General features: G+C 41.0%; 1 protein-coding gene across 2 annotated transcripts; it reads left to right on the forward strand.

Moving 5' to 3' along the window:
* Positions 1-1,182: 1,182 nt before the first annotated feature.
* LOC106589531 (thyrotroph embryonic factor) lies at positions 1,183-21,466 on the forward strand. Of its 2 annotated transcripts, none has more exons than XM_014179631.2 (5): positions 1,183-1,437; positions 8,827-9,150; positions 10,358-10,578; positions 18,382-18,593; positions 19,073-21,466. In XM_014179631.2, the coding sequence occupies exons 1-5, from the start codon at positions 1,362-1,364 to the stop codon at positions 19,092-19,094; spliced, it is 855 nt and encodes a 284-aa protein (XP_014035106.1). In that variant the 5' UTR covers positions 1,183-1,361; the 3' UTR covers positions 19,095-21,466. The 2 variants fall into 2 exon arrangements, with proteins under 2 accessions (XP_014035106.1, XP_014035105.1); XM_014179630.2 differs by lacking the exon at positions 1,183-1,437 and adding an exon at positions 7,179-7,617.
* The last annotated feature ends 34 nt before the right edge of the window (positions 21,467-21,500 follow it).

A 21,500-nucleotide genomic window follows, 5' to 3' on the forward strand; every position in this document is an offset into this window, starting at 1 on the left:
ACAGTTCTTTTGTGTTTCTTCCATTTGCGAATAATCACACCAAATGTTGTCACCTTCTCACCAAGCTGCTTGGCGATGGTCTTGTAGCCCATTCCAGCCTTGTGTAGGTCTACAATCTTGTCCCTGACATCCTTGGAGAGCTCTTTGGTCTTGGCGATGGTGGAGAGTTTGGAATCTGATTGATTTATTGCTTCTTTGGACAGGTGTCTTTTATACAAGTAACAAGCTGCGGTTAGGAGCACTCCCTTTAAGAGTGTACTCCTAATCTCAGCTTGTTACCTGTATAAAAGACACCTAGGAGCCAGAAATCTTTCTGACTGAGAGGGGGTCAAATACTTATTTCCCTCATTAAAATGCAAATCAATTTATAACATTTTTGACATGCGTTTTTCTGGATATTTTTCTTGTTATTCTGTCTCTCACTGTTCAAATAAACTTACCATTAAAATTATAGACTGATCATTTCTTTGTCAGTGGGCAAACGTACAAAATCAGCAGGGGATCAAATAGTTCCCCCCCACTGTAACTCTATGGCGGCACCCAAAGGGCTAGAATTTGTTATATCTCCCCATGGGGGTGACGTAGTGTCCCCATGAGTGACCGATTACTGAGCCAATCACGGCGCAACGCTCCGTATTTTCTGATGGCTTGCCCCACCACAGAAAGCAGTAAAGTTGGCTGAAACACCTGCATTTTGGAGCTACCTTACTCAAGAAAACAAAAAAAGAGAATGTTTGTATGTAGCTTTATTAACGCAATGATATATAATTTTTTACATTGTTTGCAAACTGATATGTGACATGTATTAATGCAAAACATGCAAGCCCCCCCCCCAACCATAAAAATGCTATGCCCTATAATCCTCTGCATATTTTCTGTGCAGAGAACAATCCGATAGCCAATTTAATTTACCGTTTACATTTCTATAGATCAGTGACCTATTTAGGAAAGACAAACGGTAAGAGGCAACTAATTCGTTTATTTTGTTGCCGAGCACGTAGACTTATTTCGTAACAACGTATTTTTGTTTCTTAGGTAATACTGTAAACGCTTCCGATTGGCTTTCCCTATTTTGTCGGACAACAGGAGAAACCTATCACGACTCTTTCCGTAGGTTTCTAGCAGTGATTGGCTAGATCAGCTAGGCATCATTGGGGAAAAAAGGCTAAGGGGCGGGATACAAACCTTGTGGTCATAAAAACGAGGTTTAAATTTTCCACATGACCATCAATCTCGTTTTACATGTGGATATTTTTTCTGCTGTTTAACTTGGAAGCGTTGATCAATCTTGTCAATTTCATATCTGCTCCAGTTTTTAATTGATAGTCAGACGAGGTGATCTTTAAAAACTTTTAGAAAAGATGTCTTCAGAGATTCCGGAGATTTTCAAAGCTCTGCTAGAGGACCCCTTCACTGTTCCTACATTTGATTACAACGGTAAGAAGAAGCGAAATAATCGTAATTTCTTTGTGAATATTGTCAATAAATTGCGCTGTGTCTGAATGATAACGAATGTTTCCCCAGCGCTATAGTAAACCACGCGCGACCCTATGTTCCAACCATAAAACGTATTTGATACATTTGTTGCAAGCATAAACAATGTCCTGTCTGTGAACACTCTTCGACTATAAATACAAAATGTTGGACTAATTTCTCACTGCATGTCCTATATATTGCGTAACCTCTAAAACCCTGGTGCCATTTTGACAGCGTCTTGGTTTAGTTAGCCGAGGCAATTTGATCACAAGATTGACCTCCGATTTAATCAACATGCCAGCATCATGTGGTGTGGGGGTTGTAGGGAGAAGTAGGATTGCGGTTTGTCATCGTTAGAGGGCTCTATTCACTAGTTCTGTTCTGGATATAGTTGTGAGCTGTCATTTGTGAGATTGGATTGGATGTGATTTATGTAAACTGTCCAAGCAGATGTTGGTAACACTAAACCAGATTGTAAAACAAGATTAGAGTAGATTTGATTTTTCACTTAAATTCATGAGACAATTAAAACATGCACTGTTGCAAAATGCATGTGGTGTCTGGTACTCCTAAACGTACTGATCACACTCAGGATACAAATTACTCAGGGCATTCACAACACTTGAACCACTGACATCAACTCCCAATAGCCAAATACCACTGGACAGGACTTGGCACCTAAAACCTAATGATGCAACCTGTCCAGATAAGTGCTGTCTGGTATGCACTTGGTAAGGAAATGCTGGTAGTCTAATAAAATGAAGTGTAAACACAGAGCCCACTAATCTTGTGATATCCTCTTCCCAAACCAATTGCTGATAATTAGACACATTCACACAAATGTTTGTAAAGCCGTGGGAGACACTTAAGTATTGGTGCCCTTGGCTGCGTAGTGGGATCAAAGCCAAGTGCGTCATAGAGGAACTCACACACAATCTTGCCCAATGTTTGAGCTGCTGCCCTGAGGAAGGAGATTAAGGGCCCCACTGTTAAGCAATAATATAAGCCAGGCGAGTTTCATTCCATCAGCCATCAGACTGCTGAACAGTGGGACATAGGACAGATGAATGCCCAATACAAGGTCGGAAAGTAGGTCGCAGAGGCTTTGAATAGGTGAAAATGTAAATGTGTGACTTGTGTACTAAACTTTCCAGTTTTCTGTACTGCATGTGTATTTATATAAAGTATATCAGATCGTATCTCACACACGAGGGGAGGAGGACAAAGTGTAAGGTCATGCTGGCAGCGCCAGTAATTCCCTAGAGGTCCATCCCCTCTTCTTCATGGTGACCGATACACTCTTGTCTCCTTCATACCATATCACCCCTTTTGGATGGACTTTTTTTATAAGGCCTTCATAGATGCTTCACAAATTATTCAGAAGCAAACATCCAGAGAGTGAAAAAAGGTGAAGACACATTTGGCAAAATTCCAGATGTAAGGAGGACCTGATACAATAGCTTTTATACTGTATAGTAGGCCAATCAATAGCTTTTAAATTTGTGAAGCATCTATGTAGGCCTTGTAAAGAATTTATGAAGGTGTCATAAAGACAGTAATGGATGGCATCTATATTTTCACCTCTTACTATGGTGAGGATGCTAGACTAGCTCTGTATACAGACAAAACAGCACACTCTGTACTCTTGCAGTAATGCCCCCTAAAAAAACTATCTTACTTCTCAGATTACAATACAAGAATGCTGTGTATGCCTCTGCTTGATCTGTAGAAAACAAATGTTTGACAACTTGTATATCATGTCTATCCCTATATCTAAATGTTTTGAGTAAGGGCTTAGTATGTTGTGCATTTGGCTGTTATGGAATATATGCATATGAAGGCCCATGTCTAAATAAACAGTAGCAGTCAAAAGTTTGGACACACCTACTCATTCAAGGGGTTTTCTTTATTTTTACTATTTTCTACATTGTAGAATAACACATGGAATCATGTAATAACCAAAAAAGTGTTAAACAAATCAAAATATATTTGACATTCTTTAAAGTAGCCTCCCTTTGCCTGGATTCTCTCAACCAGCTTCATGAGGTAGTCACCTGGAATGCTTTTCAAACAGTCTTGAAGGAGTTCCCACATGCTGAGCACTTGTTGGCTGCTTTTCCTTCACTCTGCGGTCCAACTCATCCCAAACCATCTCAATTGGGTTGAGGTTGGGTGATTGTGGAGGCCAGGTCATCTGATGCAGCACTCAATCACTCTCCTTCTTGGTCGAATAGCCCTTACACAGCCTGGAGGTGTGTTTTGGGTCATTGTCCTGTTGAAAAACAAATGATAGTCCCACTAAGCGCAAACCAGATGGGATGGCGTATCACTGCAGAATGCTGTGGTAGCCATGCAGGGTGAGTGTGCCTTGAATTCTAAATAAATCACAGCAAAGCACCATCACACCTCCTCCATGCTTCACGGTGAGAACCACACATGCGGAGATCATCTAAATCAAATTGTATTAGTCACATGCGCCGAATACAACAGGTGTAGACCTTACAGTGAAATGCTTACTTACAAGCCCCTAACCAACAAATGCAGTTTAAAAAATACCAATAAGAAATAAAAGTAACATAATTCAAGAGCAGCAGTAAAATAACAATAGCGGGCACCGGTTAGTCGAGATAATTGAGGTAATATGTACATGTAGGAGGAGTTAAAGTGATTATGCATAGATAATAAACGGAGCGTAAAGGGGGGGGGTCAGCAATCTGTTCGCCTACTCTGTGTCTCACAAAGACACGGCGGTTGGAACCAAAAAATCTCAAATTTGGACTCGTCAGACCAAAGGACAGATTTCCACCGCTCGTGTTTCCTGGCCTAAGCAAGTTTAATCTTATTGGTGTCCTTTAGTAGTGGTTTCTTTGCAGCAATTTGACAATGTTGGCCTGATTCACGCAGTCTCCTCTGAACAGGAGGAGAGATGTTGTTGACAACAGATGTTGTGTCTGTTACTTGAACTCTGTGACGCATTTATTTGGGCTGCAATCTGATGTGCAGTTAAAAAAGTGTCAAGGCAAAATGCCAGTTAATAAAATAGTGACATCTGTCTCAAATCGCACAGCTCCGTGCTTCCAGCAGAGCAGACCCGTCCTTCATGTGTTTCGAAAGTTGCAGCATAGGCGCTCATTGCGCAGTTTTCTTTGGTCTCCGTGTGTTTGGGACATACGTTGACGGCACGTGTTGCCATGTGAGAATGAACCGAATGAACCAGGCCAACTGGAGACAATGGGAACATTGTTTTTTTCTTTTGGCTCTATACTCCAAAAGTTTGGATTTCGAATCATACAATGACTGAGATTAAAGTGCAGACTGTCATCTTTGATTTGACGGTATTTTTATCCATATCAGGTGAAGCATTTAGAAATTTCTGCATTTTAGGGCACAATACGTATTGGGGCAAATTCACTTATGTGTAGTGAAAAGTTAAGTATTTGGTCCAATATTCTTAGCACGCAATGACTACATCATGCTTGTGACTACAAACAGATCCATTTTCTGTTTGTTTTGGTTGTGTTTAAGATTATTTTGTGCCCAATAGAAATGAATAGTAAATCATGTCTTGTGTAATTTTGGAGTCACTTTTATTGTAAATGAGAATAGAACGTTTCTAAACACTTACACCTTTAATGTGGATGCTATCATGATTACGGGTAATCCTGAATGAATCATGAATAATAAGTAAGAATGTTAGACTCTCAAATACTGTATCATATCTCCCTTGTTATTGTAATGGTAAGAGGTTAGCATGTCTTGGGGGTATGATGTGTGTGTGTGTGTGTGTGTGTCTAACTTTCTCACTTATCATTATTCATGATTCATTCAGGATTATCCGTAATCATGGTAGCATCCACATTAATGTACCCTAAAATGGAGGGACGGGGACGACTATGTACAAAAAGTGCTGCAGTTGTATACAGTTCACCCGATATGGACAAATAGCCTAAAATTAAAGCTGACAGTCTGTACTTTATAGTCATTGTTTGATTTCAAATACAAAAATGCTTCACTGTCTCAATAATTATGGAGTCGCAACAAAATAAAATATAATGTTGCGGATAAAGTTCGGAATGGCACAATTTCATGTGTTCAACATCTAAAGACCTGCATCACTATACTGAGAGCTTTGGCGTTTCTAAAAGGACACATTTGGGTGTTTTTGGAGCCTTTGTTCATGTTTTTTCTGGGGCCCCCATACTACACAACGAGGATGAGGAAGTGATTTGCTATTTGGGGTAAGTTTCTCAAAAACGTGAAATGACAAAAAGATGTCGGTACCCTTCTATAACATGCCATTTACATCAAAAATAGAGAGTTGGTTTTAAAAATAATAATTAAAAAAATCTCCTTTAACTACATTCATTGTCAATGCACAATATTTGTTCAACAGTTGTGAAAGGACTATTAGAAAATCCACTAGTACAGCTGTTAAATTGGACACGTATCACCACTTCATCCATGCTTATTAACATCAACAATGGGTTATCGTTTTTTTATAGAACGGGTGGGTCTAATCCTGAATGCTGATTGGTTAAAACCACATTCCAAACACTGTCTATTACACAAGTTACCACCAGATAAATCTAGGACGTTAAAATGCCTATTTACTCTATTCCATCTGTCTGTGCAGTCCACTGTTTCATTGGCCCAGCCAGGCAATTTATAAACTTGATCTCCACTATAAAAAGCATCCATACATTAACTCGCATTTCTTTTAGACTAACCTTTAGTTTTCAACAGTGGAGATTTGTTGAAACCTTGCTGTCTGTGTCTCGGATATTGGCAACATTGTTTAATTATTCAAATTCGATCTCAAACTGTCGCATAGTAATGAACTGGATGAGACAGACGGGCAGGCAGCTTTTCTCAGCCAGTCGAAATCATGAATCGGCAGCATATTTATGGATATACAGTAGCAGTCAAAAGTTTGGACACACCTACTCATTGAGTTTTTACTATTTTCTACATTGTATAATAATAGTTAAGACATCAAAACTATGAAATAACACATAATCATGTAGTAACCAAAAAAGTGTTAACCAAATCCAAATATATTTTAGATTTTTCAAAGTAGCCATCCTTTGCCTTGATGACAGCTTTGCACACAGTAAAAGTTTTAAAGTATTTGGTTTTAAATATACTTAAGTATCAAAAGTAAATGTCATTGTTAAAATATACTTAATAAGTATCAAAAGTTAAAGTATGAATGATTACAAATTCCTTATATTAAGCAAACCAGACGGCATCATTTTGTTTTTTATAATATACGGAAAGCCAGGGGCATGTTCCAACACTCAGACATCATTTACAAACAAAGCATGTGTTTAGTGAGTCCACTAGATCAGAGGCAGTAGGGATGACTGTGGATGTTGGTTGTCAGGAAAAACGTATGGAGTAAAAAATAACTTTTACTTTACTACATTCCAAAAGAAAATGGTCAAAATTATATAAATGGTAAAGTACCCTAAAAAACTAAAGTAGTATTTTTACTTAAGTACTTTACACTACTATTCTCAGGTGTTTTGAACGTGGCATTACCATTTTCCACGAGCACGTGAAGCTAGCAGAAGTCTAACAGTATGGAGATATCATTCGGGTTGCTCCCCTCTCCCAACAAGTTTTCCTCTAATTTATGCAGGGTTACAAGGGCTATATAATATTTTGTCAACCAATGGTGTCACGCCGTGCCTACGTCGCGCAAAGAATGTTAATATTCATAATGGCAGAGAAGATCCGGGCAGGGCTGGCAGTATATTTTCTACTCTACGAGGTGCGATTTCTCTTGACCAAGAAACGTTTGTTTTTTTTGGGATTATTTGGAGAATCGGTCAAAATCTGAAGAGGTAAACTAATGTCTAGTCGTTCGCTGTAACATAACCTTTAGCCTAATCTCGGTGTCACTATCTCTGAATTGATAGGCTACTTTTTTCACGGACAGGAGATTGTTAGGGTAGTCCAGGCTTCATTGTTGAAGTAGCCTGTCTTTAAATTTAGTTGTTGCGTAATTACCGGCGAAAATGTCTGGAGAGACGATCACCACTAAGACTGAAACCTTCAAGGGGTCACCGGGTGCGTTTCCCGTGGTATTGCAGAACATAATGGAAATGCCCCCACCGAATTTACTCGAGGGCGACGATGGTAAGTCTATATGCTTCTGTGTGGGGGTTACACGTACTGTTTGTTATAGGCAACAAACTGAGAAGAGGCCGAATTGTGCCGGGTGAAGCCGAATGCGAATACAATTTATGCAAAGTAGTAGCCTAAAATTGATAGGCTTACACAAAATCACATCCTGTCCGTTTGTTTCTATAGTGTTATGATCAACCAAGCATTCAGGTAACCCTTCATCAGAATTGTAACTAAAATTGGGTAGCTGCACTTCAGTCCTGTGGTTCTCAGACAGCATACACAGTTGACAGTAAATTCTTCTCTCCCCACTCCCTTCAACTCTGCTCCTCACCACTAACTAGGCAGGTTTCCATTTACTCGTCTCTATTCGACAAAAGCAATGTCGCAAAAAAGAAAATGCGACGCGTGTAAATGGAAATGGCAGATATAGTAGACATTTTGTAAAGATATACTTCCCCCCCTTCCGTTCGATGGGGGGGATTATTCTTTTGACGAACTTTATTTATTGCGACAAATGATGATTGAGACAGTGTTTTTCGAATAAACGATGATTGCCGAATCATTATGAAGGTATGCGGGGCGCTGTTGTCGTACAGGCTTAAGCCAATTTATTTGCTTAAATGGGTAATGGAAACACTCACACCACTACATTTTTATTCGATGCTGTACATTTTTGCGCAAAAAAAGTCCAGTTTTTTTTCATCCACACGAGTTGCATGGAAACGCACCCTAGCCGGCATTTTGTATGCGAACTTTATAAACGTCACAAAAAAAATCAATGGACAGGTTAATGGAAACATGGATAATGATTTTTCAGGTCACAAAGTCCGAGTTGGATGACCGTTGAAAACGATTTTCCCAGTCGGAGGTCGTTTCTTCGGGTTACCAGTGGTCTTGAATGCATTGAAGCAGGAGTTTTTCAGTACCCAGTTGTTTTGAAAACTGCATATATTAGAGGCTAGGTTACATATTCGTCTGGCTAGTGTCAAGTTCCCCTTTCCACCAAAAAGTGATGTAGGCCTAATATTTCATCATGTCTCTTCCATTGGTTGAAATATGGTGCTTGCATGATCAGATTTGTGGGTTTGGTTCTCACATGGACCACTTATATGGAATATGTCCTGAGTGTAAATAGATAAAACCATTTACTCAACTTGTTTTATCATACTTGCCATAATCCATAACATTAAGCAAGGCTCTTCTGTTTTGCTGCCACAGACAATGACAAGGATAAGCTTTTTACGGGGGACAATGTGGACCTTGGAGGAGGGAGCGGGATGGGTCCGTCGGCCGCCCTGACCCCCGCCATCTGGGACAAGACCATCCCGTACAACTTGGAGACCTTCCACCTGGAGTACATGGACCTGGAGGAGTTCCTCATCGAGAACGGCATCCCCACCTTGTCCCTGGACAAAAAGCCAACCAGCACCACGACAGCCCCAGCCGCCCCAATCTCCCTGCTGCCGGTCCTGGAACTAGACCAGTGTGAGGAGGAGGTGGTCACCATCACCCTCAACAGTGCTGATATCACAGCCAACACCGGTAGGCTACACTGTGAAATCATTAGAGCCTTATGCCCTAATGGTCTGTTAGTGTTATTACATAGAGAATTACCCTAGTAGTTACATGGTATAATACATAATTAATACAAAGCGTGACGCAAGTGTATTTAAGATCAAAGTAAACCAAGTAAGTTGTTCTTGGTTCTGCCATAGACAGTCAGACATGTCTGAGCACCAAGGGCACACATGGCACATGTACGGAGAAACACATACTGGTTTGTTTGAATGTCATTCAACGCTGTATGTACTGTTGTGTGTGCTGCTGTAGATGGTGGTAAAAATAGATCCTAGCTATGCTGAGTGGTCAAGACAACCTTGGTGTTTATTACGAGCTGACCAGCAGACTGGGCTGGGCTACATGAGGCCATCTTTATCGAATGTAGAAGCCTGGATTTATTTTAATATTCTCCAGTTCAGGATATAAACAGGTTAAAGCCAAATGTATGTTTCTACAGGAATTAAATGACTTACAGTCTCACCGAACAGAATGTTCCATTTACATTGGGAGCATTTATTTACCCTTAAAACTGATTGTAGCATTTGCCCATCAACCTGTTCTGAACAAATAGTAATGACTCAAACGGACGACTAGAAAAAGCTCAAGCCAAGTTTATTCATCCCATTGGGTCATACAGCTGAAAAGACAAGATATGAAGATACAAGTACATATATTTATAGCCTCCTACTAGGCGGGGTCAACTCCTTACACATCTAGACAGCCAATACATGTCTATTGCTAGGCAGGAACTTAATTGGTTCCTCTTACTGGTGTAGTCATGGCCCTGCCTGATGCTAGAACCTTTGTGGGCGTGGAAGTGTATGTGTGTGAGATAGGACTGTAAGAGGGTCGTTGTGGTGGGCCCCTCTGGACCCCTTTCAGAGGTTTCTTCTTTCTTCTTCTGCTGACTTGACCTCAAGCCAAATTCCTCGCTCCTCTTTAGTTCCGCAGCTGGCTTGCCTTATCAGAGATTAACTGTTGCCCTTTGCCTCCCTCAGTAAGTTTTGATACACATTCCTTATTCACCCTTAATTGACACAGAATATAAACAGTTATCATACATGTAATGAAATCCATATGTTCTTATATAGTGACAGGAATAAGTATATTTCAAGTTAGAACCCAACAAACCAAAACGGTATACTTGAAACCTTAACCTAATGCTTGGTCACCTGTATCTCCCCCACAGAGGTGGTGACGGACAAGGACAGGCTGACCCCTGAAACCATCGACCCGGAGGAGATTGAGGTGAACGTGAACTTTGATCCGGACCCTACAGACCTGGTCCTGTCCAGCGTTCCTGGAGGAGAGCTGTTCAACCCACGCAAACACAAGTTCTCAGAGGAGGAACTCAAACCACAGCCCATGATCAAGAAGGCCAAGAAGGTGTATGTACCTGAGGATTCTAAGGTAAGTCAGAGACATGGAGGTCGGAAACGAGGATAAGGGTGTGGTAGGTAGGTGTATACGTTTTCTTTTCAAATTCCAAGAAGAGAAATGGGATGTTTTAAAAAAGTGATTTAATTGTGGTTTACAGTACCATCAGTTAGTTCATAGAACAGTGGTCACCAACTGCGACTGGTCGATCTTCAAGGCATTCCTAGTCGATCACCAAACATTTCTGTAGAAAGCCAATGATTAAGGCTTGCTCCTTCTTTTTTTTTTTTGCCGCTGTTGGGAGATCTGTGGCTAAATCGAGTGTCACCGTGCCTACAGCTTCCAGCAAAGTTTGATACTAGCCTACGTGAGATTTCATAACTTTTAAAAACCATGACCTGAGAGAGACTAAAGAGCTGCTGTTTTTATGAGTGTGTTCATGTTTAAGTTTTTATTCAGCACTGTCAACACTGTTTTTATTCAACACTATTACACAACATAAAATGCGCTTCTTCGTACTACCACTCGCGCTGCAGCTGCTTTGAGTTAGTAGCCTAGTGTATCGATAGCCCTGCGTTTTTATTATTAGCAGCTTGCCGTGTCTATTTTAATATCGAAAAATATTTCACTTTCTCTGGTCATAGGAACAATGTGAATTTGTGCATGAGGCAGATGCTGATGCGGTGCGACTCGAGTTTCGCCATCAGGTGGAAGACCCGTGTCCGCTCTCTCTGGTCAGTCTCACCGTAGGAAAGGAAGGGAGAGATGGACCGAGAGAAGCGGACCCTCTGCTGCTCTCTCCCTCCCTCCGCTGAGACTAATGCCTTGTTCAAAACAACTGGAAACTCAGAACTTGGACATCTCTGACTTCAGTCTGTTCAAGACAAATGGGAACTCAGGGGGGGAAAAAACTAGATCTGGCTGGGGAAAAATCTTTTTGAACGGTCAGCCAACTCTGAATTCCAAGTCGGAAACTCGGGTATATTTCTAGCACTCCAACCTGAAGATCACTGACTTCATGATTTAACTTTTTTTCTTCTCCAGAGTTCCCAGTTGTCTTGAAAGCACCATGATCATCAGATGCAGGTACAAATTATTTCAATTTATGCTCAGCTGTGCCTTGCAAGTGCTACACAAACTGATCTATTTTGTTATCAAAGCTCAAGGGTTAAAATATACTGAACAAAAATATAAATCAGTCAATTGAAATAAATAAATTAGGCCCTAATCTATGGCTTGGGCAGGGGCACAGCCATGGATTGGTCTGGGATGGCATAGGCCCACCCACTTGGGAGCCGGGCCCACCCAATCAGAATTTGTTTTTTTCCAACAAAAGGGCTTTATTACAGACCGAAATACTTCTGTTTCATCAGCTACCCAGGTGGTTGGTCTCAGACGAAGAAGCCGGATGTTGAGGTCCTGGGCTGGCGTGGTTATATGTGGTCTGCGGTTGTGTGGCCGGTTGGACGTACTGCCGAATTCTCTAAAATGACATTGGAGGTGGCTTATGGTAGAGAAATGAACATGAAATTATCGGGCTACAGCTCTGGTGGACATTCCTGCAGTCAGCATGCCAATTGCACGTGCCCTCAACTTGACATCTGTGGCGTTGTGTGACAAAACTAGACATTTTAGAGTGGCCTTTTATTGTCCCCAGCACAGCTGCACCTGTGTAATCATGTTGTTTAATCGGCTACTTGATATGCCACACCTGTCAGGTGGATGGATTAACTTGTCAAAGGAGAAATGCTCCTAACGAGAATGTAAACAAATTTGTGCACAACATTTTAGGGAAATACGCTTTTTGTGAGTATTGAACTTTTCTGTTATCTTTTATTTCAGCTCATTAAACATTGGACCAGCAAACTACATGTTGCGTTTTTATATTTTTGTTCAGTGTATATAATATGGTCTGAGAAGAACAATATTGCCAGGCATATAGCTAATGTGCTGTGAGAATGTATTCGGCCTACCTACTGCACAAACCTAATTTCTACAGAACTGTTTTTATTAGGTTAATGTAAAAAAAAAAAAATCATGCAACAACAAAAAAGTAGGTAACAGCACCTCCACTTCGCTGATCCTCAACACGGGCCCCACAAGGGTGCTTCCTCAGCACCCTTCTGTACTCCCTGTTCACCAATGACTGCGTGGCCATGCACGCCTCCAACTCAATCATCATGTTTGCAGATGACACAACAGTAGTAGGCCTGATTACCAACAATGACGAGACAGCCTACAGGAGGTGAGGGTCCTAGCGGAGTGGTGCCAGGAAAATAACCATCTCCCTCAACGTCAACAAAACAAAGGAGCTGATCGTGGACTATAAATCACATCTTATTTGTCACATGCGCCGAATACAACAGGTGTAGACTAGAGGTCGACCGATTATGATTTTTCAACGCCGATACCGATTATTGGAGGGCCCCAAAAAACCTACGCCGATACCGATTAATCGGCCGATTTTATTGTTTTGTTTTATTAATTTATTTGTAATAATGACAATTACAACAATACTGAATGAACACTTATTTGAACTTAATATAATACATCAATAAAATCAATTTAGCCTCAAATAAATAATGAAACATGTTCAATTTGGTTTAAATAATGCAAAAACAAAGTGTTGGAGAAGAAAGTAAAAGTGCAATATGTGCCATGTAAAAAAAAAAAAAAAGCTAATGTTTAAGTGCCTTGCTCAGAACATAAGAACATATGAAAGCTGGTGGTTCCTTTTAACATGAGTCTTCAATATTCCCAGGTAATACGTTTTAGATTGTAGTTATTATAGGACAATTTCTCTCTATACGATTTGTATTTCATATACCTTTGTCTATTGGATGTTCTTATAGGCACTTTAGTATTGCCAGTGTAACAGTATAGCTTCCGTCCCTCTCCTCGCTCCTACCTGGGCTCGAACCAGGAACACATCAACAGCCACCCTCGAAGCAGCGTTACCCATGCAGAGCAAGTGACGTTTGAAATGCTATTAGCTTGCACCCCGCTAACTAGCTAGCCAGTTGATAGGCTTGAAGTCATAAACTGCGCAATGCTTGAAGCATTGCGATGTGCTGCTGGCAAAACGCATGACAGTGCTATTTGAATGAATGCTTACGAGCCTGCTGGTGCCTACCATCGCTCAGTCAGACTGCTCTATCAAATCATAGACTTAATTATAACATAATAACACACAGAAATACGAGCCTTAGGTCATTAATATGGTCGAATCCGGAAACTATCACGTTTATTCTTTCAGTGAAATACGGAACCGTTCCGTATTTTATCTAACGGGTGGCATCCATAAGTCTAAATATTCCTGTTACATTGCACAACCTTCAATGTTATGTCATAATTACGTAAAATTCTGGCAAATTAGTTCGCAACGACTCTGCGTGCAATGAACGCAAGAGAAGTGACACAATTTCACCTGGTTAAAATTGCCTGCTAACCTGGATTTCTTTTAGCTAAATATGCAGGTTTAAAAATCTATACTTCTGTTTATTGATTTTAAGAAAGGCATTGATGTTTATGGTTAGGTACATTCGTGCAACGATTGTGCTTTTTTCGCAAATGAGCTTTTGTTAAATCATCCCCCGTTTGGCGAAGTCGGCTGTCTTTGTTGGGAAGAAATAGTCTTCACAGTTCGCAACGAGCCAGGCGGCTCAAACTGCTGCATATACCCTGACTCTGTTGCAAGAGAAGTGACACATATTCCCTAGTTAGAAGAAATTCATGTTAGCAGGCAATATTAACTAAATATGCAGGTTTAAAAATATATACTTGTGTATTGATTTTAAGAAAGGCGTTGATGTTTATGGTTGGGTACATGTTGGAGCAACGTGTACCTAAGCGATTATATGCAACGCAGGACAGGCTAGATAAACTAGTAACATCATCAACCATGTGTAGTTAAATAGTGATTATGATTGATTGTTTTTTATAAGATACGTTTAATGCTAGCTAGCAACTGACCTTGGCTTCTTACTGCATTCGCGTAACAGGCAGGCTCCTCGTGGAGTGCAATGTAAAGCAGGTGGTTAGAGCGTTGGACTAGTTAACCGTAAGGTTGCAAGATTGAATCCCGAGCTGACAAGGTAAAAATCTGTCGTTCTACCCCTGAACGAGGCAGTTAACCCACCGTTCCTAGACCGTCATTGAAAATAAGAATGTGTTCTTAACTGACTTGCCTAGTTAAATAAAGGTGTAAAAATTAAATAAAGGTTTTAAATCGGCCAAATCGGTGTCCAAAAATACCGATTTACGATTATGAAAACTTGAAATCGGCCCTAATTAATCGACCATTCCGATTAATCGGTCGACCTCTAGTGTAGACCATACAGTGAAATTCTTACTTGCAAGCCCTTAACCAACAATGCAGTTTTAATTTTTTTAAAGTGTTAAAGTATTTACTAAAATAAACTGAAGTAAAAAAAAATAATAAAAAATGTATAATTAAGGAGCAAGAATAAAATAACAATAGTGAGGCTATATACAGGGGGTACCGGTACAGAGTCAATGTGCGGGGTCACTGGTTAGTTGAGGTAATTGAGGTAATATGTAGGTAGAGGTAAAGTGACTATGCAAGGATAATAAACAGAGAGTAGCAGCAGCATAAAAATGGGAGGGGGGGGGGGTGGACAATGCAAATAGTCCGGGTAGCCATTTGATTAGCTGTTCAGGAGTCTTATGGCTTGGGGGTAGATGCTGTTAAGAAGCCTTTTGGACCTAGACTTGGCACTCTGGTACCACTTGCCGTGCGGTATCAGGGAGAACAGCCTATGACTAGGGTGGCTGGAGTCTTGGGCATTTTTTTTTGGACCTTCCTCTGACACCACCTAATATAGAGGTCCTGGATGGCAGGAAGCCTGGCCCCGGTGATGTACTGGGCCGTACACACTACTCTTTGCAGTGCCTTGCGGTCGGAGGCCGAGCAGTTGCCATACCAGGCGGTGATGCAACCAGTTCGGATGCTCTCGATGGTGCAGCTGTGCAACTTTTTGAGGATCTGAAGACCCATGCCAAGTCTTTTCAGTCTCCTGAGGGGAATAGGTATTGTCGTGCCCTCTTCACGACTGTCTTGGTGTGTTTGGAACATGATAGTTTGTTGGTGGTATGGACACCAAGGAACTTGAACCTCTCAATCTGCTCCACTACAGCCCCGTCGATGAGAATGGGGGATGTGCTCGCTCCTCCTTTTTCAGTTGTCCACAATCATCTCCTTTGTCTTGATCATGTTGAGGGAGAGGTTGTTATCCTGGCAACACACTGCCAGGTCTCTGACCTCCCTATAGGCCGTCTCATCATTGCCGGTGATCACACTGTTGTGTTGTCGGCAAACTTAATGAAGGTGTTGGAGTTGTGCTTGGCCATGCAGTCATGAGTGAACAGGGAGTACAGGAGGGGACTGAGCACGCACCCCTGAGGTGCCCCCGTGTTGAGGATTAGCGTGGCGGATGTGTTGTTACCTACCTTACCACCTGGGGGCGGCCTGTCAGGAAGTCCAGGATCCAGTTGCAGAGGGAGGAGGTGTTTAGTCCCAGGGTCCTTAGCTTAGTAATGCGCTTTGAGGGCACTATGGTGTTGAACGCTGAGCTGTAGTCAATGAATAGCATTCTCACGTATGTGTTCCTATTGTACAGGTTTTTGGGACAATGGTGTTGTGAGCCATGACCAGTCATTCAAATCGGGAATTTCTTATAAGCGTCCGGATTAGTGTCCAGGTCCGTGAAAGCGGCAGCTCTACCCATTAGCTCAGTGCGGATGTTGCCTGTAATCCATGGCTTCTGGTTGGGGCACGTACTGTCACTGTGGGGATGATGCCATCGATGCACTTATTGATGAAGCCAGTGACTGATGTGGTGTATTCCTCAATGCCATCGGAAGAATCCCGGAACATAGTCCAGTCTGTGCTTGCAAAACAGTCCTGTAGCTTAGCATCTGTGTCATCTGACCACTACCTTGTTGAGCGAGTCACTGGTACTTCCTGCTTTAGTTTTTGCATGTAAGCAGAAGTCAGGAGGATAGAGTTATGGTCAGATTTGCCAAATGGAGGAAGCTTTGTACGCGTCTCTGTGTGTGGAGTAAAGGTAGTCTAGAGTTTTTTTTTTCCCCCTCTGGTTGCACATTTAACATGCTGGTAGAAATTAGGTAAAACAGATTTAAGTTTCCCTGCGTTAAAGTCCCCAGCCACTAGAAGCGCCGCCTCTGGATGAGCATTTTCTTGTTTGCTTATGGCTTTATACAACTTGTTGAGGGCCGTCTTAGTGCCAGCATCGGTTTGTGGTGGTAAATGGACAGCTACGAAAAATATAGATAAACTCTTGGTAAATAGTGTGGTCTACAGCTTATCGTGAGATGCACTACCTCAGGCAAGCAAAACCTTGAGACTTCCTTAATATTAGATTTCGTGCACAGCTGTTATTTACAAGTAGACACAGACCGCCACTCCCTTGTCTTACCGGAGGCAGCTGTTCTATCTTGCCAATGCAACGAAAACTCAGGCAGTATGTTATCCATGTTGTCGTTCAGCCACAACTCAGTGAAACATAAGATATTACAGTTTGTAATGTCCCGCTGGTAGGATCGTCTTGATTGGAGCTCACCCATTTTGTTATCCAATGATTGCATGTTGGCTAATAGGACTGATGGTAGAGGGGGATTACTCACTCGCCGTCAGATCCTTATAAGGCACACTGACCTACGTCCCTGATATCTTCGTCTCGTCTTCATGCGAATGACGGCGATTTGGGCCTTTGGAGCACGCCCCAATCCACATCGACGGGACCGCAGTGGAGAAGGTGGAAAGCTTCAAGTTCATCAGCGTACACATCACTGACAATCTGGTGAATGCGGCGCAACAGAAGGCTGAAGAAATTTGGCTTTGCCCCTTAAACTTTTTCAGATGCATAATTGAGAGCATCCTGTTGGGCTGTATCACTGCCTGGTACGGCAACATCACTGCCCGCAACAACAAGGCTCTCCAGAGGGTGGTACGGTCTGCCCAACACATCACCAGGGGCACACTGCCTGCTTTCCAGGACACCTACAGCACCTGATGTCACAGGAAGGCCAAAAAGATCATCAAACCACCCGAGCCACTGCCTTTTCACACTGCTATCATCCAGAGGGCGAGATCAGTACAGGTGCATCAAAGCTGGAACCGAAAGACTGAAAAACAACTTCTATCTCAAGGCCATCAGACTGTTAAATAGCCATCACTAGCTGGCTACCACCCGACTACTCAACCCTGCACCTTAGAGGCTGCTGCCCTATATACGTAGACATGGAATGACTGGCCACTTTAATAATGTAACAGTAGTCACTTTAATGTTTAAATACTGCTTTACTCATTTCATCTGTAAATACTGTATTTTAGTTAATGCCACTCCGACATTGCTTGTCTTAATATTTATATATTTCTTAATTCCGTTCTTTTACTATTAGATTTGTGTATTGTTGTGAATCGTTAGTTACTACTACACTGTTGGAGCTAGGAACAAGCATTTTGCTACACCCGCAACATCTACTAAACATGTGTATGTGACCAATAAAATGTGATTTGACTGCGAAAGTGATCTTGACTCAAACGTTGGTGACCACTGTCATAGAGCATTCAGTCATTCTGAAGGTCTCTTTAAATGACCTAGCGCCAGTGTGGAGAAAACTAGCTTTAGCTTTTTAACAAAGCTTTCAATAACTTAGCAGCGACATTGGACGCTTTCAATAACACAGCAGTGACATTGAATTGAAAGCATGCTCTCATCATCAAGGTCGCTTTCAATAACAACCTTGTTCTCTCTCTGCTCTTTCTCTTTCCCCCTCTCTCTCCCTCTCAAGGATGAGAAGTACTGGCAGAGGAGGAAGAAGAACAACGTGGCGGCGAAGCGTTCCCGGGACGCGCGCCGACTCAAGGAGAACCAGATCACGGTGCGGGCAGCGTTCCTGGAGCGTGAGAACACTGCGCTAAGACAGGAAGTGGGCGAGCTCCGGAATGACTTTGCCCGCAGCAAGAATGTTGTGGCCCGCTACGTGGCCAAATTCGGAGAGCTGTAAGGGACCAAACACAGACAACTGCCGGCCGTTGCAGACAGATTGCATCAGCTAGTCACTTCATTTTGGTCAGGTCACTAAGTAGCAACATCCTTTGTTTATTCATAAATCAATTGTGAATACCCACTGTTGCACTACTCACATTAGCTGCATACGAAACAATGAGAGACAGTGATAAGCAGTAAATATGAGCTCCTCAGTGAGACAGATGAGGAAAAGGAAACAATGACATCGCGTTGAGGTAGAGAAAGGCAGGCATATTATTGCAATGAATACACTACAAAATGTTCAAATACAAAATAACCAGTGAGACATGACCTTGTGTTTCACTCCTTTATAACACAATACTCCCTGTATAACACAAGTTTGATGGGTAGAATTGATGAATAATGTGGTAATGAAACGTTAACCTCCCCTCATGTTAACTCCCCGTCTTCCTTTCCTGGTAAATAATCTACTTTTTCTTTTCTCTTTCAAGTGCATTGCTGGAAGACCAGTAGACTATTATTGATTTATTTGTGGCGTGGGTGAAGTAATTGAATCAAATACAATGGATAGATGGATCAGAAGATGGAGTGTGGAAGAGAGTGAATGATGTTGCCATGTAGATACTGTGGAATTGTATTAGTGACCCCTGCTTATTGTTTTTATTTGACTTTTTATTAAAACATTTTAGGGGGTAGATCAGCTTTAACATTGCAAATAGATTGTAGCTTCCATCAATGTAATTGTATGCATCATTACTAATCCCCCATATATTTGTTTTGTAAATATATATATTTTCCTTTTATTTTCCCCTAACCCTACCACCACTCCCCTAATGTGAGTAAACTAATGGACAACAACATTTGGACCTTTTACGGACACAGTGTATTTTACAATAGTTATATTTTGTTTGTTTTTAGTCCCATCCTTCAGCTCCCCTCAACCTCTCCCATCTCTGAAGACCATCCAGTTTTAATTTCATTTTACCATATTTTTAACTGTGCTGTTTCACAAAAGTTCTGAACCTATATACATTTTATGGACACAGTATATTTTACATTAGTTATCTTGTTTTTAGTTCCACCCTTCAGCTCCACTCAACCCCTCCCATCTATCTCTGAACACCATCCAGTTTTGATTTCTATTTGCCCTATATTTTTCTGTGCTGTGATGTTTCTGGACCTTTCTATTCTCATAGTTTCTACAGATTGTAAATTTAATTATTTTTTTTGCTAAAAGTATTATATTATTGATGGATTGATTGACTTTTCAAATCACCCAGCAGTTCTATTTGCAGAGTTAGATCCAGGTAAATGTTGCTATTCTTCAGCCATTTATTTAACTTTCTGTTTTAACTTGTGGGAGTGCAACTTTCAATACACTACAATGAGACTGTGTATTCTGATCATGTTTTGTACAACATTTGCTGGTAAAGAGATTGGGATTGGTGGGATAAGGGTGGGTGACATTTTAGGAAACTGAAAAGGGCTTTTATTTTGGGGGGATTTTAGTCTAAACTAGCATGGCTTGTCCATATGAAAACCAGAACTGCCTAAGTTTGCTTCCAAGTCTCCCGTTTAATGTCAAAGGTTAATTAAAATATAATACAATAACTCAAATTAATCTGGGGACTAATACTGCTTGGTAGTGGTTTTAAGACCTTCAATACAAGTCAACACTTGCTTAAAACTGTACATAATGCTTGGTAATATTTCAGTCTCTCTGTCTTGTCTATTGTCTTGGATCATTGTCATTTCCAAGAAACTTCTTTCTTCAGGTTCTGTGTTATAAAGAAATGCTTAAAGTGAGCTTTATTTTCAAATAACTCCGTACAAAAACAACCTGTTGATTTAGGACATCACTGTGCAATTTCCAAGTTTTCTGCAATTGTGTTCTCAACCAAATGTAAAACTCCAACCTTTCTCATGTTTACTACTATGCAAAGTGGTTTATCCAACTTCTCTGGGACCTTGATCATATATGGACAGTTGCCACACAATGTAAAAAGGTGACCGATTCTGTGCTGTCTGCAATGAGTACAATACATTGTAGTTACCTCATGAAACTGGAAAACAGGCTACATCAGAACTATGGGGAAGTTTGTATGTTGCAGTTTAATTCCTTTTGTCAAAACCAGGATTTAATTATTATTATTATTTTTTTAACTCTGTGGCTTGATCTGGGCCTGTTTCAACAAGGACCTTCAAGTGTCTTCAGCTGACTCAGGGCAATACCATATCATACACTGAAATTCAAGCCTCCTTTCAGGGTTTCTGTCTCCTCAGTTTTTTCCCCTTTGACCATGTTTCCTTGTTATCAAGCCTGCTTGTCACTTTCCTAATTCCTGCTGATGTAACTAGAGGAAAATAAGTGATTGCAGTGCTTTCAGTTCGTTTTGGAATTTATCTGAAGAAATACATTGAACGTAGTCTGGATGTGTTTTACATTTGGTTTTGTGAGTTGAGGTGAGAATCTTGTTCAAATTGACAGCTTCATTTATTGGTTGTTTACAAAATCTGGAGACAAGACTTGTGTGGTAGTGATTGTAATTCTTCCAGTCCTTTGACGATAACTCAACAATAGATCAGTGCTCAAAGTGATCTAACATGTTGGGAAGTAGATGATTGAGAACAGACAAATCAAGAATTTGATTGATATACATTATATTCCATATAGTTTCTTGATTGAACGATGTCAGTAAGGGAAACCGACTGGAGTGGGTGCTCCCTAAACACTAGCACAATTACTTTCTCACGCTACAACCAAGAAAATGTTATACAACTGGTGCAGGGGAAATTCTTAACTGTTTGAGAATTAGTTTCTACATAATGTTGCATGTGGCTACTGTATGTCCTGTATATATAAATAAAGCATTGTTGAAAAAATGTTTTGGACTGAAGTACCTGCCTGTGTAAATATTA

Source organism: Salmo salar, chromosome ssa28 (genome assembly GCF_905237065.1).
Source record: "Salmo salar chromosome ssa28, Ssal_v3.1, whole genome shotgun sequence".
NCBI classification, from domain to species: Eukaryota; Metazoa; Chordata; class Actinopteri; order Salmoniformes; family Salmonidae; genus Salmo; species Salmo salar.

What these genes read in the sequence shown, in the direction of transcription:
- LOC106589531 (XM_014179630.2), top strand. Translation starts at nt 7,497, where the DNA reads ATGTCTGGAGAGACGATCACCACTAAGACTGAAACCTTCAAGGGGTCA. An exon ending in ATGTACCTGAGGATTCTAAG is followed by an intron (nt 10,579 to 18,381) that starts GTAAGTCAGAGA and finishes CTCCCTCTCAAG; the next exon opens with GATGAGAAGTACTGGCAGAG. An exon ending in GTGGCCAAATTCGGAGAGCT is followed by an intron (nt 18,594 to 19,072) that starts GTAAGGGACCAA and finishes TTCTCTTTCAAG; the next exon opens with TGCATTGCTGGAAGACCAGT.